The 16,047-nt window shown below is 44.3% G+C and overlaps 1 protein-coding gene across 12 annotated transcripts in view; it reads right to left on the bottom strand.

The window, feature by feature from the left end:
- LOC118362304 (tight junction protein ZO-1-like) overlaps positions 1-16,047 on the bottom strand; it is a 173,868-nt gene that overhangs the window by 142,110 nt on the left and 15,711 nt on the right. For 11 of the 12 annotated variants that reach the window (XM_052480707.1, XM_052480751.1, XM_052480754.1 and 8 more), the window contains exon 1: positions 8,956-9,203. The exons of the other annotated variant lie outside the window; for it this stretch is intronic. In XM_052480707.1, the coding sequence (XP_052336667.1) occupies positions 8,956-9,050 (95 nt within the window). In that variant the 5' untranslated portion in view covers positions 9,051-9,203. Of the gene's footprint in view, positions 1-8,955; positions 9,204-16,047 lie in introns of those variants that run through there. 12 annotated transcript variants of the gene reach the window in all.

The raw sequence follows: 16,047 nt of genomic DNA, 5'->3' as shown, positions 1-16,047 counted from the left end.
CCATGCACCGCCACACTCTCCCTCTGAAGAGAACCGCTAGCTGAACAGAACCGCCAGGGACCAGGGCTACACTCATCCCCCCACAGACCCCCAGCCTGCGGGAATCCAGATGTTGGAGAGGATCGGGGCTTCTGGAGGGTGTTCCGTCACAACGGATCATTTATGCGGCTGCTGCTTGGGGAATCTATAACCGTTATACTCATATCCGGTCCCACAGTCAAACAGCCTAAAACTGCTATAGCCCTCTGAGTTTAGGAATCAAACAGGCGATGTGAAAGCTGTGAGGAGGCGAGAGAGGAAGTGGTATAACTCTGTGTCAAAGATTGTAGGGAAATCATGATTAAGCTCCTAAAGGTTTGTAATTGGCTCTGTAAACATTATTTGAAATGGCTCCAACTACAGCTGCAGCAGCACTAGAGCTCTGGGTATAGAGTGATTTAGTGACATTACTGCAATACAATAGTGCTGACTACCTAGCCCTCCCTTCTGCAAGCTGATTAATTATTCAAGTAATGTCACGGCATGTATAGTAAGCACTTTCGACCTGCATAAAGTTAGACCTCAGGGCTGCACTGATACACATCTCCTTTGCTTTTGTGAGCAGTAAATGGTATGGATCGTGAAATGGGTCTTTTGAGAGGTGATTCTATAAAGACAACAAGACAGGGTCGAATCTTCTGCTGTTACCGTTTATTCACAACGCAACAAAGCTCCTCACAAGAAGAAACATTCTTTACTTTGAATTCAAAGAAAAACAATGAGCATCAAACAGAGCATAAGACCAATATAATAAGTGCCTTGTGTATGTTGGTACCACTGACTGTGTCTCAACAGATTCAGAAGAGATGCAAGATAAGAGAGAATAGCACAGAGGCCTGTTTTATCTCTGTTGATTCGTGATAGGGCCATACACATGCTGATGTATTCATGGGCACTGAAGTTAATGGCTCCCGAAACCAAAAACCTCTAGGACAAGCCTGGGGACTGCCTCCCCTCAGTGCCCTGCCTGGCATCACATTCCCTGCTCTGGCCCCGTGATGATGGCTGATGGGCAGCAGCCCCGATGTAGAGGCTGGAAGCTGCCTGGGCTTCTCTCCCATGACCTCTTCACTCCCCCGCTACTGACCATCCCAGCCCACGCACACCAGGGATTTACTCTCAAAGCTACCAGAGTGCTCACTCACTCACTCACTCACTCACTCACTCACTCACTCACTCACTCACTCACTCACTCACTCACTCACTCACTCACACACACTGCATTCAATCTGGAGGAGCATCTGACAACCACAATCCCAGAGTCTTACTGTACATAGCAGCTGTGAAGAGGGGACTCCATTCATACAGCCGAGTGGCAGCGTAGAAAGTCCTGTGGGGTTCTGGAGTAGATTTCTAAGAATGAAAGACTTACATTCAGATGGATGGTATGGCATTGTAGCTGTGCTCACTCTCTGCTCTGATACAGGCTATGGATGGAGCACTGATCATGGTACAGTACCTCTGGATCAACTGGCCCATGCAGAGGGACCATGCAGAAGCTCTATGTGGTACACTCTACTAACCTATCTACATGAGACTAAAGCACACAGAAGAGTCCTTGTTAGAGTGAATACTTTGCGAACTATGTGTTCCAACGAAACAGAAATAAACTTGCCTCATGTGCAAATATGGACTGCTTTCCTTGCCATTGTGGAGTAATGCAGCAAGATTTTGAGCAGCTTAGACTCAAACACTGTTTGTCCTATCCCTTGTGTACTCTTACAACAAACAAGGCCTCAACTCTAAGAAAAATTAATATTTAAAAAAAATAATGTAAGCAGTAACTCTTGCGAGAGGTGAAGTTTATGAATATTACATGAAGATTTGTCCAGAAACAGAGAATCTGAAGAGGACTGAAGAGGTCATCACAGCATTTTACAGACAACCTCAGCGTGGTTCTTGATCCACACGTCTTATACAAGCCTGGTCTCATAGACTAGACGTAACATAGTAAATGTAAGTCCTAGACACTCAAGTTAGTCTGATATGTTATGGTTACATAAGACAGACGAAAGTAGGGTGGTTGGTCCGGGTGGATTGGTGGGCGTATAACGCGAGTTAGAATGTCATCTCGGACAAATTTGGCATTTTAGCGTATTAGCAACTTTCAATTACTTACTAATTTTTAGCTACTTTGCATCTACTTAGCATGTTAGCTAACCCATCCCCTAACCATAACCATGACCCTTTTAGCTAACCCTTTAACCTAACTCCTAAACTTAACCCTAACCCCTTGCCTAACTAACATTAGCCACCTAGCTAGAATTTGTAACATATCATACGTTTTGGAAATTCTAAATATATATTTGCAAATTGTAATTTGTAACATATCATACTAAATGGAGTGTCTCGGATTTCCATACAGAATAATACGGAATGCTTTGAGACAAGGTTGCTTTTACTGGGTAGTGAATACATAACATTATGATATCCTGGAGCTTTCGCCCCTAAACATCTATTATGGATAGTCTCTGATTCAGCATTGACGCATTTTAAAAGACATGGATATAGTTATATCATCACCGCAATAGCGCTAATGGTTTTGAAAAGCGGCAGTTTAAGTCCACTGTCCTCACCATGCGGTTCACATCATACCCAGCATGTCCATTCACTCAAATAGGACAGTAGGTATTTTGGAAGCACTGGTACATTAGTAGTGATAATAATGATGACCTATACGTCTTTGATGCCAGATACACATTTTAAGATAATCAGTGTCGACAAGGTGAACTAATTATCAAAAACAATATGGATGATTAGATTTGACATGATTCGGTAAGTGGACATTAGAAAAGCTAAATGACTATTTTACATCATCAACATGGCCTATCTGGGTAGTCAGTGAAAAGCGATACCTGACAGCAGTGCTATAAGTCCTTGACCTTGGAACACAGGAAGTAAAACAAATGTGCTGTGGGGCTGAATGGTACAGAGCAACACAGCATCACAACTAGCACACTGACTGATACATACACCCTACAGCACAAGTGTCAAACTCATTCTAAGGAGGGCAGAGTGTCTGCGGGTTTTCACTCCTCCCTTGTACTTGATTGATGAATTAAGGTCACTAATTAGTAAGGAACTAGTGCTTAAAGATGCACTATGCAGAAATTGCTCCGCCATTTCCTGGTTGCTAAAATTCAAATAGTTTGCCTAATTTCAGTTTACGTGACAAAACAAGCAAGTATAGCGTAGATAATCATTGTTCCATCTAAACCACTGTAAAATATATTTTCCATAACCAAGAATATTGTATTATCAGCTGTTTGAAGCTGGTGTACAAAACCAAAAGTAAAAGACACAAAAGCTAAACTTACGAACAGGAAGCATAGAAATAGCACACACATAACACATCTACAGCTTTTTAGACTTGCTTTCAATGACAATGACATATCTATAACTCCCATTTCTATGTGAATTTTGTTGGTTCGCCCCAAAAAGTGACATATTGCAACTTTAAGCAAGGGAAGCATAGAAATAGCGCACATAGAACATATCTACCTCTTCTTAGACATGCTTGCAATGAGAATGACAGATTTCTAACACACATTTCTATGAGAATTTGGTCGGTTCGCACAAAAAGTTACATATTGCTCTTTCAATTGAAAGGAAAAAACAAAAATGCGCAGACACTCAGCCCTCCGTGGATCGAGTTTGACACCCCTGCCCTAGCCCCTGCCCAGTAACTACCTTAAGCTACTGGGTCTAGACTAGCTCCATGGTTCAGCTGTGGGATGAGTTGACTTCATTTAATCATTGTGGTGATGATGATCAAACACATCCTTAGGTCTTATGTCACCTTCCGTTGACCTTCACATGAGAAAGACATTGCTTTTGAAATTGTTCTCAGCTGTTTCGAAAAACACATTCAAAAGAGACTGGATTGTAGCTACACAGATCATAAACATGAAAGCAACAAACGCATGTCTCTATTTTCTGTGCTCTATATATAAAATATGAAACTATCAAAGTTTGGGCATAGGACTTGAGCATATAGCTCCATAATCAAAGCACAATAGTTCTGTTGGACTTTATTTATGCTATTCAACCTTGAGTTTTTGTAGTTAATTCGTTAACCTTGATTTAACTACGCAAATCAGTTGAGAACAAATTCTTATTTACAATGACGGCTTACCCTGACCAAACCCTAACCTGGACAACGTTGGGCCAATTGTGCGCCGCCCTATGGGATTCCCACGGCCGGCTGTGATACAGCCTGGAATCTAATCAGGGTCTGTAGTGACGCCTCTAGCACTGTGATGCAGTGCCTTAGAACGCTGCGCCACTAGGGAGACCCAATGCTTAAGAGTTACGATCAAAGCTAGCTTGCTGTATATACATTGTGTATTTTTCCAATGGGAAAGGACTAGGGCCTTCAGCATTACAATGTTCAAGTACCTCTGAAGTATTTAGTTATGACCGTTCCTCACACAGCGTGCACCCTGAAGAACAATCGCCTGCACTTAACCGAGACAGCAAAGGCCATAGAATGAGTCTGATACCTCTGTCTCAGGCTTTTCTGTTGGAGGAGGAAGAAGGAACACAGCAGACACATCAATAACTGTATCTGGGCCATTACAGAAACTCACTGCACTGAGAAGGCCTATGTTTCATCCTGTGAGCCTGAGAGGGCATGAGAGGGACTGAGAGACACTGAGAGGGACTGAGAGGGACTGAGAGAGACAGGGGGACTGAGAGGGATTCAGAGAGACTGAGAGGGATTCAGAGAGACTGAGAGGGACTGAGAGAGACTGAGAGGGACTGAGAGAGCCTGAGAGAGACTGAAGGACAGTACGGTCAGCACGTGGTCTACTATTGACTCTCCTGGCTAAGCCTGGCCGGACCTAACATCCCCTGAGCTCCACCACTACAACACATTACTCATCCACTACAGGCTTCATCCCTCCTGGAGCGTGGGATGACTAGAGAGGCATTTTGCTGCATCCCATTTGCATCCCTGAGATTAACAATGTCATGATGCATAAAAAAATAATACAAAAATATGAACAGGCCAAAACAAAGCAAAGCATATTAAACCAAGTGGAAAAGATAATTGGGGAGAAAAAAACGCAGGCGTTATTTAAACTCATGAGGTGGCCAGGAGAAAGGACGCAAGGCAGGTCGGATCAGAGGGATCGCCACCCTGATTCGGTAGGCTAGACAGAAGGATAGACAGATTAGGCATTTAGACCTGCATCTAACATGACAGGCCAACGGTCACATCTGAACACTGTGGTGACCCCTGTGGAGAGGCACATAAAGACCCACCATCAACACAGCACACTGTAGCCACAAGCCTCATCTTTCCTGATCACTTCTCCACGTGCAGTAGATCCTCCTTATTAGAGAGGGTGAAACACTTACAATAAAAGCACAGCTTGGCGTTATGTCTGGTAATGGAGTGTAAAGTGTATTAACCCAAGTCCAGGTTGACACTAGGCTCTGACTAATCGTGTGTACATGTAATGTAAGGGTAATAATTGAACAGTAGGGCAGGAACATCTGCTCAGCATCTGGGTGATGGGGGATCTGTCCATGGACTGCACTGAGGTGAGGATGAAGCCTTCCCTAACCCTAACCGGCAAGGTGAGAGCCGCAGGGCATCTCACTAAGTGTGAGCTAACTCCAGTTCGGTTTCTTTCTCTTTTCTTACTAAAAAGAAACATAAAAAGTAGGGTAGTTGAGTCACCTTGTCATACTTCCTAGACTCGTGATCTATTCACTTGAGAAAGCTGGATGTAGTCCCGTAAAGGGAAATATAAAAAGCCCAGTCTAGAGGACATTACCAAGTTCATATGAGAAAGGGACATGTGGTTAGCTAGTTTGTCATGTCCTCCGGTGTTTGTGGTCCAGTGACTGATTCCATCTTGTCAGCCTCCTGTGAGTCTTCATGACAGGCATGAGTCATTCTGGCCGGGAGAATCTTTGACTCACAGTTATGCTTCTCCACGTCTGTATCTTCCTGGAGGGGATACATGTCTGATAGGTCTTGTTGTCATTGCTCCTCCAGTCAGGCTTTTTTAGGAGCAATGATCGCAGTTACATTACCATGAGGTCTTGAAGGCCCCGAACATGGGCTCTGTGCTTGTTGAATTAATGCATCGTTTGTTGGTCTGTGTGTGAAGGGAAAAGGACTGTTTTTGGGCATCAACTACACAAATTCAGCGAATGTATTAATCTGATTAATATGTGAGAGAGAGAGAGAGAGAGAGAGAGAGAGAGAGAGAGAGAGAGAGAGAGAGAGAGAGAGAGAGAGAGAGAGAGAGAGAGAGAGAGAGAGAGAGAGAGAGAGAGAGAGAGAGAGAGAGAGAGAGAGAGAGAGAGAGAGAGAGAGAGAGAGAGAGAGAGAGAGAGAGAGAGAGAGAGAGAGAGAGAGAGAGAGAGAGAGAGAGAGAGAGAGAGAGAGAGAGAGAGAGAGAGAGAGAGAGAGAGAGAGAGAGAGAGAGAGAGAGAGAGAGAGAGAGAGAGAGAGAGAGAGAGAGAGAGAGAGAGAGAGAAAAAATATGATTAAATTCGTCGGGGCATGGACTCTACTAGGTGTCGTAAATGTTCCACATTTCCCATGTTGACTCCAATGCTTCCCACCATTGTGTCAAGTTGGCTGGATGTCCTGATACACACGAGAAACTGTTGAGTGTGAAAAACCCAGCAGCATTGCAGTTCTTGGCACAAACCGGTGCGTCTGGCACCTACTACCATACCCCGTTCAAAGGCTCTTAAATATATTTGTTTTGCCTATTCACCCTTGAATGGCACACATACACAATCCATGTCTCAACTGTCTCAAGGCTTAACATGTGTCCTCCCCTTCATCTAAACTGATTGAAGTGAACATCATTAAGGGATCATATATTTCACCAAGATTCACCTGGTCAGTCTATGTCATGGAAAGAGCAGGTGTCCTTAATGTTTTGTATACTCAGTGTATATTAACAGCCATCCTCCTATCCTTTTTAATATGGTCAGTGTTGGCTCCACTGAGAGCACCCTGCTGTGTATGATAAGCCCACTTACAACCGTCTTAAATGATGCCTGATTCAAATGCCCCCCCCCATGAGGTGAAGGCACTGTATGGGGGTGGGGATAGGGGCAGCCACAAGTCAATAAACCCAATTTAATCTGTTCCCTTTAGTGCCATAAACCAGCTGAGAGGAGATTACAACCATTCTGGCCAATGACTCAATATAAAACAACAGGAAGTTAGCCTAGCAGGGGCTAGCTGGCTTCTGCTTGGGGCAGTCCATCAGGCAATATCGTAATCTCATTTTAATGGGTATCCCCCTCCCCCCACCATGGGATGGGATGACCCTGAGACCCATCACACAGCACGGCCTCTCTTAAGGGAGCAGTGTCAAAAAAAGAACCTCAGTGCTTGCTGCTGCTCTCTCAACACTAGTGACAGCATTCACACAAAGAAAGGAGGAGCACATTCTAGAAGAGAAAACATTCTTCCCACTCCCAATCTGAGGCTTTTTGACTGCTGATCTGGAATCTTCTTCACACAGAGTTGGAATGTTTTCATAAACATGATTTATTTATCCTGAAGCAGTAAGGGTTTGATGTCATGATAAGGTGGTTACTAAGACACTAAGTAAAAGGGTTTCGGAGAACGACCAAACACAGGTAGTTGACAAGACTTTGTCCTGGTCTTACCGTGACTACTGCAGTACAATACAGAACCACTCCACGTTTCCATAGGTTGAACTTGAACTAAACCACTGGGGTATAAGGTCAAGTGAATATAGTATGGTGGTCACATCTGGATGGACGAATCGTGTTCTGTGTAATGGACGGATGGTAAATTAGATTATTTGTCAATCTAGTTATCAACAGACCGTTGGGAAGGCTGAGATGTAGACACACACCACAGAGAGCGTGACAGGGGTTCTGATGATTAGATACACCCATCAACAGGAAATCCTTCCAGTGATATAGCTTACCATGCACCAGTAATTCCTGTTTTACAGTAGTATTGAACAATAACTGATAACAGTAGGAGATCATGTTTCATGCTACATATTTTCATGCTATTCATTTGAATTAGATGCAGAGAGCAAAAAATGAAGTTAGCAATAATTATTCAGATTTCACAGGGTAGTATTACCATTTCTAACAAGGGTGTAATAATGACATGGTGAGAAAGGAAGTGGACTGTGTGAAAGGCAAATGTACTGGAATTAGAAATGCCACAAAGACAGGGACAACATCGAGTCCACACAGTATTCATCAGACTAAAATATAATGTATCCGACATATTTGACACATTGTGTCTAGATAACAATGCCTTTATTACTTACTACTTTCACCTGGTCAGAGGCACAGATACAACTGGAATGTAGTGGAATTACACCCCCCCCCCCCCTGCCCAATACAGACATATTAGGGGATACACAACCATGTACAGGCAATCTTTCTGCCTGAAAAACTCACAGACAGATTACAACCATGTGCCACTGGCATTCTATCACCCTGCCCAAATAACACAGTGTAGGCACAAATACAGCCAAGTAGGCATAACAATCTCCCTGCCTGAAACACATACATGACAGATACAACCATGTATCGGCTAACAATCCCCCTGCCCAGAGAACACATATACAACCATATACCGGCATACAATCTTCCTCCCTGCCCACTACCACAGTCATGGCAACAAGGAGCACAAAGAGGGAGGCTGAGCTGACTTCCGCAAACAGCTGCTGCTCATCCTAACTAAGCATGTCACAAAGAGAGACTCCCACTCTCCTTGACAACAAAGCTAACAAGATAATTGTTGGCTGTGTGGTTCCTCTCTCTGTCTCTCTGTCTTCCTCTCCGCTGTCATTAGGTAAGAGTGATACGGCAGACTGTAGATACACGATGCTATACTCTCCTCAGCATCACCCCGGTTCCCCACACGGTGAAATCCCTACTCACCACATCTGTCTCTTAGGAGGGATGCAATTGTCTCTGTTGACGGCAGTCACCCCCATAGCCATCTGCATCACCGTTATGTATTGCTGGTACTTCATTTTGTCCACCACTACTAGGAATCCACACCACAAACCAGTTCATGGAAAACATGTAATTTCTATTCGCTGGCATCCGCCTGCACCGCGTCTTCCTTGTTCAGCATCAGAACGCCATTTCCAGCGCTGAAGGACTGACAGGGAAAACACTCCCCACGGAGCTCAACAAAAGGTACCATGCCGCTGCAACCCATGTCTGCAATGACACCCTAATCTCATTAGTGCTCAAGAATAGATGGTTTATCCATTCAATGTTAGTCAGGACCACAACATTCTTTTGTTGTTCGCCCTCGAGGCACTTTTCTTTGGAGAAAAAAAACTCTAGCTAGCGAAACGCTGCAGCGGCACCCAAATGTCCGTGTGTGAAGTAGGAGAGTGTGCTGTGTGTGTGTGTGTTTAACGAGAGAGAGAGCAGGGGAGAGAGGGAGAGGGAGGGAGAGTGGGTGCATGTCGAGAGCTCAGAGGGGTTCTTGTCCAATGAATACATCTCGGCATTTAATTTGGGTGCATGAGATAGTTTTTTTGTTTTCTCAGAGCAAACCTATGGTTCATAATTAAACCCTGCAAAAAGGGTCTGTATAAAAACTTGATTAATGGGCTGATTCAGGACTGCTCCCAGACCGGTAGTTTTATACCTACTGAAAGGAAGGGGGAGGGGGAAGAACAGCAGAGGAGAAAGGTGGGAGGGAATAAGATACATTTTTAATACATCTCTTTTCACATATTCTATTATCAACATGTTGATCACATCAAATATAACATATTTCATAAAACATAAATCATTAAACATTTCTTCCAACCCTATCTATTATATATATATATATATATTTACAATGTTATCTTACATTTGCAGGTAACAAGGCAGTAAGTGAAACTGAAAAACAGGGTTTGCTTCATTTGTGACAGCTGTCTACCTACCGACCTTGTTGTTTTAATCTCAATCTTTTTAGTCGGCCAAACCCTGCTCCTACTGAGGTCTGAAGGACAGTCACCATTATTCCATCACTGGCGTCAGAGTTCAACAACAAGGCTAATTGGGAAAGGGCTCTGAGAGGGGAGAACGCATCATTCATTTGAATACAGAAACGGTTTCTAAGTGGTTTACGAACACAATACTATGTATAGCTTTTGTTATTTACTGCCCTAAACATACAGTTCTATGTTGTTTTTCTGTCCTGACGCACAACGATGTAACATCAGGAGGAGTCTCCCTTAACTACAGATCCCTGACTGTCTGGTCCCAGATTACAGATGATTAGGAATCTAAAAGTGGATTGAGTTAGATTAGCCAGCCGACTGCACACAGATTATTGTATACCGTTTCTGTTTTTCATCACACAGAAAAACAAACCATTTCCACAATGAGACAGTTCTTCTCTTTTTCCCGTACAGATATATTCCCCTCTATTATTCTCTTTTGATACATCAGAGGTCAAACCAAGCAGTCAGCGGTCAAAGGATCCCCTGTATCTCTGGAAGGACCGCTATTTTGACATTGATTCAATGTCCAATTCTAAGCAACAGTAAACATGTCTAAATCTTCCGAGACAACAAGAGGTGGGAAACACTATACAGAACACTAGACTTAAAAGGCCTGTCCCTTTCCGGTCCGACGTGTGTAAGATACTGTTTCTCTCTCTGCAGCTCTGTGATCTCTGAGTTCATGATCCTAGCACTGGGACTGTTTCAGAGCCCCTCGGCCTCCTGGGAAGGACCATTAACCTTTAAAGGTTAAACAAGTCTCTACGTCATGCTACAGCTCATTCATTTGAGCACAGCCACTGGACTGTATACACCAAAACATGACAACAACAGGATTGAATTGTATATACTGCAGTTATGGATATATATAATATTCAAAATGGCTTGTGAAACTGACGTCAGTGTGGTGCTAACAGTATATCGTCCTCCACTGTCCCTGTCGCCATACTCGACTCAAACAGTGATCCTCTTCTTTTCAAAACAATACGCGACCGCACTAATTGACAACATACACGTATTTTGCCACATACTATGCTAACATGCCATGTTGCCAAAAGAAGAATAAAACATGCAGTCGCTTGGCTAATAATACATTCAGGGCCAGTGAAAGGCTGCCATTTTGTGTCCGCTGTATGTCTATGGGCTGTACTCTGGGAGTAAATAAAGTGCCTGGCCAATCACATTGAGGGATGGGGCAGGATGGCCTGTGTTTTAAATGGATGGTAACGGTCTGTGTTTTAAATTGAAAATTTGGCCAGGGCACTAGACGTAACAGTTAGTAATCTTTCATTAAGCGCTAAGGGATTCTTAATGACTAAGCTGAGCCAAAATCTCCTCTACCTCCTCATAAAGCATGTCACTGCAGAGGAACATTACTGCCCATCAGCCTGGCTGGGAGGGGGAGAAGGGGTCTGATATCAGATGCCAATATGGATAGGCTATTGTGCAGAAAATATTCCTTCAATGGGCTAAATGTAACATGGACTACATTAGGCCTACATACAAACGGGCAAACATAGAATAAAATACAATTATATTTGGCACATGTGCCAAATACAACAGGTGTGGGTAGACCTTACAGTGAAATGCTTATTCACAAGCCCTTAACCAACAGGTGTAGGTAAACTTACAGTGAAAAGCTTACCCACAAGCCATTAACCAACAATGCAGTTTTAAGAAAAATAAGTGTTAGAAAGTATTTACTAAAATAAACGGAATAAATAAATAAATATAAAAATAACAAATAATAAAAAAGCACCAATAAAATAAGTTGTGAGGCTATATACAGGGGTTACCGGTACAGAGTCAATGTACGGGGGCACAGGTTAGTCGAGGTAATTGAGGTAATATGTACATGTAGGTAGAGGTAAAGTGACTATGCATAGATAATAAACAGATAGTAGCAGCAGTATAAAAAAAGGGGGGGGGGGACAATGCAAATAGTCCAGGTAACCATTTGATTAGCTGTTCAGCAGTCTTAAGGCTTCGGAGTAGAAGCTGTTAAGGAGCCTTTAGGACCTAGACTCGGTGCTCCGGTACCGCTTGCCATGCAGTAGCAGAGAACAGTCTATGGCTAGGAAGGCTGGAGTCTTTGGCAATTTTTAGGGCTGGGCCGTACTGTGCCGTACGTACCACCCTCTGTAGCACCTTGCGGTCGGAGGCCGAGCAGTTGACATACCAGGCGGTGATACAACCAGTCAGGATGCTCTCGATGGTGCAGCTGTATAACTTTTTGAGGACCTGAGGACCCATGCCAAATCTTTTCAACCTCTTGAGGGGGAATAGGAGTTGTCGTGCACTCTTCACGACTGTCTTGGTGTGTTTGGACCAAGGAACTTGAAGCTCTCAACCTGCTCTACTACAGCCCCGTCGATGAGAATGTGCTTGGCCCTCCTTTTCCTGTAGTCAACGTGTCACGCCATGATCTCTTTCACCTGTCCTTGTGCTTGTCTCCACCCCCCTCCAGATGTTGCTCAGCTTTCCCTGGGTATTTATACCTGTTTTCTGTCTGTCTGTGCCAGTTCGTTTTGTTGAAACCTACCAGCGTTTACCCTTGCTCCTGTCTTTGCTATTTTCCCTGTTTTCTAGTTTCCCGGTGTTGATCTTTACTGCATGCCCTGACCCTGAGAATGCCTGCCGTCCTGTACCTTTACCTCTACTCTGGATCACCAACCTCTGCCTGACCTGACCCTGAGCCTGCCTGCCGTCCTGTACCTTTACCTCTACTCTGGATCACCAACCTCTGCCTGACCTGACCCTGAGCCTGCCTGCCGTCCTGTACCTTTACCTCTACTCTGGATCACCAACCTCTGACTGACCTGACCCTGAGAATGACTGCCGTCCTGTACCTTTACCTCTACTCTGGATCACCGACCTCTGCCAGACCTGACCTGACCCTGATCCTGCCTGCCGTCCTGTACCTTTGCCTCTACTCTGGATCACCGACCTCTGCCTGACCTGACCCTGAGCCCGCCTGCTGTTCCGGTGCCTTACACCCTCTCTGGATCATTGACCCTTGCCTGCCTTGACCTGTCGTTTGCCTGCCCGTTTAAAGAATAAACTTTATTTTCTCCAACACTGTTTGCACCTGGGTCATACCTTACAACATGATACAATGATCATCTCCTTTGTCTTGATCACGTTGAGGGAGAGGTTGTTATCCTGGCACCACACTGCTAGCTCCCTGACCTCCTCCCTATAGGCTGTCACATCGTTGTCGGTGATCAGGCCACTGTTGTGTCCTCGGAAAACTTAATGATGGTGTGGGAGTCGTGCTTGGCCATTTTATTTTATTTAATTAGACAAGTCAGTTAAGAACAAATTGTTATTTAGAATGATGGCCTAGTAACAGTGGGTTAACTGCCTTGTTCAGGGGCAGAACGACAGATTTTGACCTTGTCAGCTCGGTAAAAACCCTTCGGTTACTGGCCCAACACTCTAACCACTAGGCTACCTGCCGCCCCCTGCCATGCAATCATGGGTGAACAGGGAGTAAAAGGGGGGACAGAAAACTCACCCCCGAGGGGGGTGAGGATCAGTGTGGCAGATGTGTTGTTACCTATCCTTACCACCTGGGGGCGGCCCGTCAGGAAGTCCAGGATCCAGTTGCTTTGGAAGGTGTTTAGACCCAAGGTCCTTAGCTTAGTGATGAGCTTTGAGAGAACTATGGTGTTGAATGCTGGGCTGTAGTCAATGAATACCACTCTCATGTAGGTGTTCCTTTTGTCCAGGTGGAAAAGGGCAGTTTGGAGAGCAATAGATATTGCATCATCTGTGGATCTGTTGGGGTTGTATGTAAATTGGAATGGGTCTAGGGTTTCTGAGATAAAAGTGTTGATGTGAGCCATGATGTGTAGTTATGGCTACAGATGTGAATGCTACTGGTCGGTTGTCATTTAGGTAGGTTACCTTGGTGTTCTTGGGCACAGGGACTATGGTGGTCAGCTTGAAACATGTTGGTATTACAGACTTGGTCAGGGACAGGTTGAAAATGTCAGTGAAGACACTTGCCAGTTGGTCAGCGCAGGCTCGGAGTACACATCCTGGTAATTATTCTGGCCTTGCGACCTTGTGAATGTTGAGCTGTTTAAAGGTCTTACTAAAATTGGCTATAGAAAGCGTGATCATCACAGTCATCCAGAACAGCTGGTGCTCTCATGCATGCTTCAGTGTTGCTTGCCTCGAAGAGAGCATAGAAGCAATTTAGCTTGTCTGGTAGGCTTGTGTCACTGGGCAGCTTGTGGCTGTGCTTCCCTTTGTAGTCCGTAATAGTTTGCAAGCCCTGCCACATCCGACGAGCATCAGAGCCAGTGTAGTACAATTAAATCTTTGTCCTTTATTGACGCTTTGCCTGTTTGATGGTTTGTCGGAGGGCATAGCGGGATTTCTTATAAGCGTCCGGGTTAGAGTCCCGCACCTTGAAGCGGCAGCTCTAAATCAAATCAAACTTTACTCGTCACATGCACCGAATACACACATAGGTGTTCCCGTTTGTCCAGGTGGTAAAGGGCCTCGAAGCGAACATAAAAGGCATTTAGCTCATCTGGTAGGCTCGCATCACTGGGCAGCCTCTGTCTGAGCCTTTTCTTGTTTGCTTATGTCCTTATAGAATTGGTTGAGTGCGGTCTTAGTGCCAGCATCGGTTTGTGGTGGTAAATAAACGGCTACAAATAATATAGATGAGAACTCTCTTGGTAGATAGTGTGGTCTACAGCTTATCAAATTATACTATACCTCAGGCGAGCACTTCAAGACTCAAGACTTCTTTAATATTAGACATCGCACACCAGCTGTTGTTGACAAAAAGAAGCACCCCAACCCCTCGTCTTACCAGACATAGCTTCTCTGTTCTGCCGATGCATTGAAAATCCCTCCAACTCTATATTATCCGTGTCATCGTTCAACCACGACTCTGTGAAACATTAGATATTACAGTTCTTAATATCCCGTTGGTAGGTCATCAATTTTATTTTCCAATGATTGCATGTTAGTAAGTAGAATTGATGGCAAGGGGAGTTTACTCGCTCGCCTACGGATTCTCAAAAGGCAGCCCAATCTGCTTCCTCTTTTCCTCCGTCTTTTCTTCACGGACATTACCGGGATCTGGGCCTGTTCCCGGGGGAGCAGTATATCTTTCTCGTCGGACTCGTTAAAGGAAAAAGCTTCTTCCAGTTCGTGGTGAGCAATCCCAGTTCTGACATCAATAAGTTATTTTTGGTCATAAGAGACGGTAGCAGCCACATTATGTACAAAATAAGTAAAAAATAATGACAAAATAGCACAATTGGTTACAGGCATGTAAAACTTCAGCCATCCTATTTGGCGCCATCTCTACTCTTTAGCTCAGTGCAGATGTTGCCTGTAATCCAATGCTTCTGGTTGGAGTATGTACGTACGGTCACTATGGGGACAACGTCATCGATGCACTTATTGATGAAGCCAGTGGCTGATGTGGTGTATGGAACATATTCCAGTCTTTGCTAGCAAAACAATCCTGTAGTTTAGCATCTGCGTCATTTGACCACTTCCTGCTTTGTGTGTGGAGTAAAGGTGGTCTACAGTTTTTATCCTCTGGTTGCACATGTAACATGCTGGTAGAAATGACGTAAAACTGATTCAAGTTTCACTGCATAAAAGTCCCCGACCACTAGGAGCGCCACCGCTGGATGAGCGCTCTTGTTTGCATCTAGCCTTAAACAGCTCGTTGAGCACAATCTTAGCGCCGGCATTGGTTTGTGGTGGTAAATAGACAGCTCCGAAAAATATAGATGAGAACACTCTTGGTAAATAGCGTGGTCTACAGCTTATCATGAGATACTCTCCCTCAGGCAAGCAAAACCTTGAGACTTCATTAATATTAGATTTTGTGCACCAGCTGTTATTGAAAAAAATAGAGAGACCACCACCCCTTGTCATACCTGAGACAGCTGTTCTATCTTGCCGATGCACGGAAAGCCCAGCCAGTTGTATGTTATCCATGTTGTCGTTCAGCCACGACTCGTGAACCATAAGATATTAC

This window comes from Oncorhynchus keta, chromosome 2 (assembly GCF_023373465.1).
Source record: "Oncorhynchus keta strain PuntledgeMale-10-30-2019 chromosome 2, Oket_V2, whole genome shotgun sequence".
Classification (NCBI taxonomy): Eukaryota; Metazoa; Chordata; class Actinopteri; order Salmoniformes; family Salmonidae; genus Oncorhynchus; species Oncorhynchus keta.
Note: the sequence above shows the minus strand (reverse complement) of the source record. Positions and strands in the feature narration are given on the sequence as shown.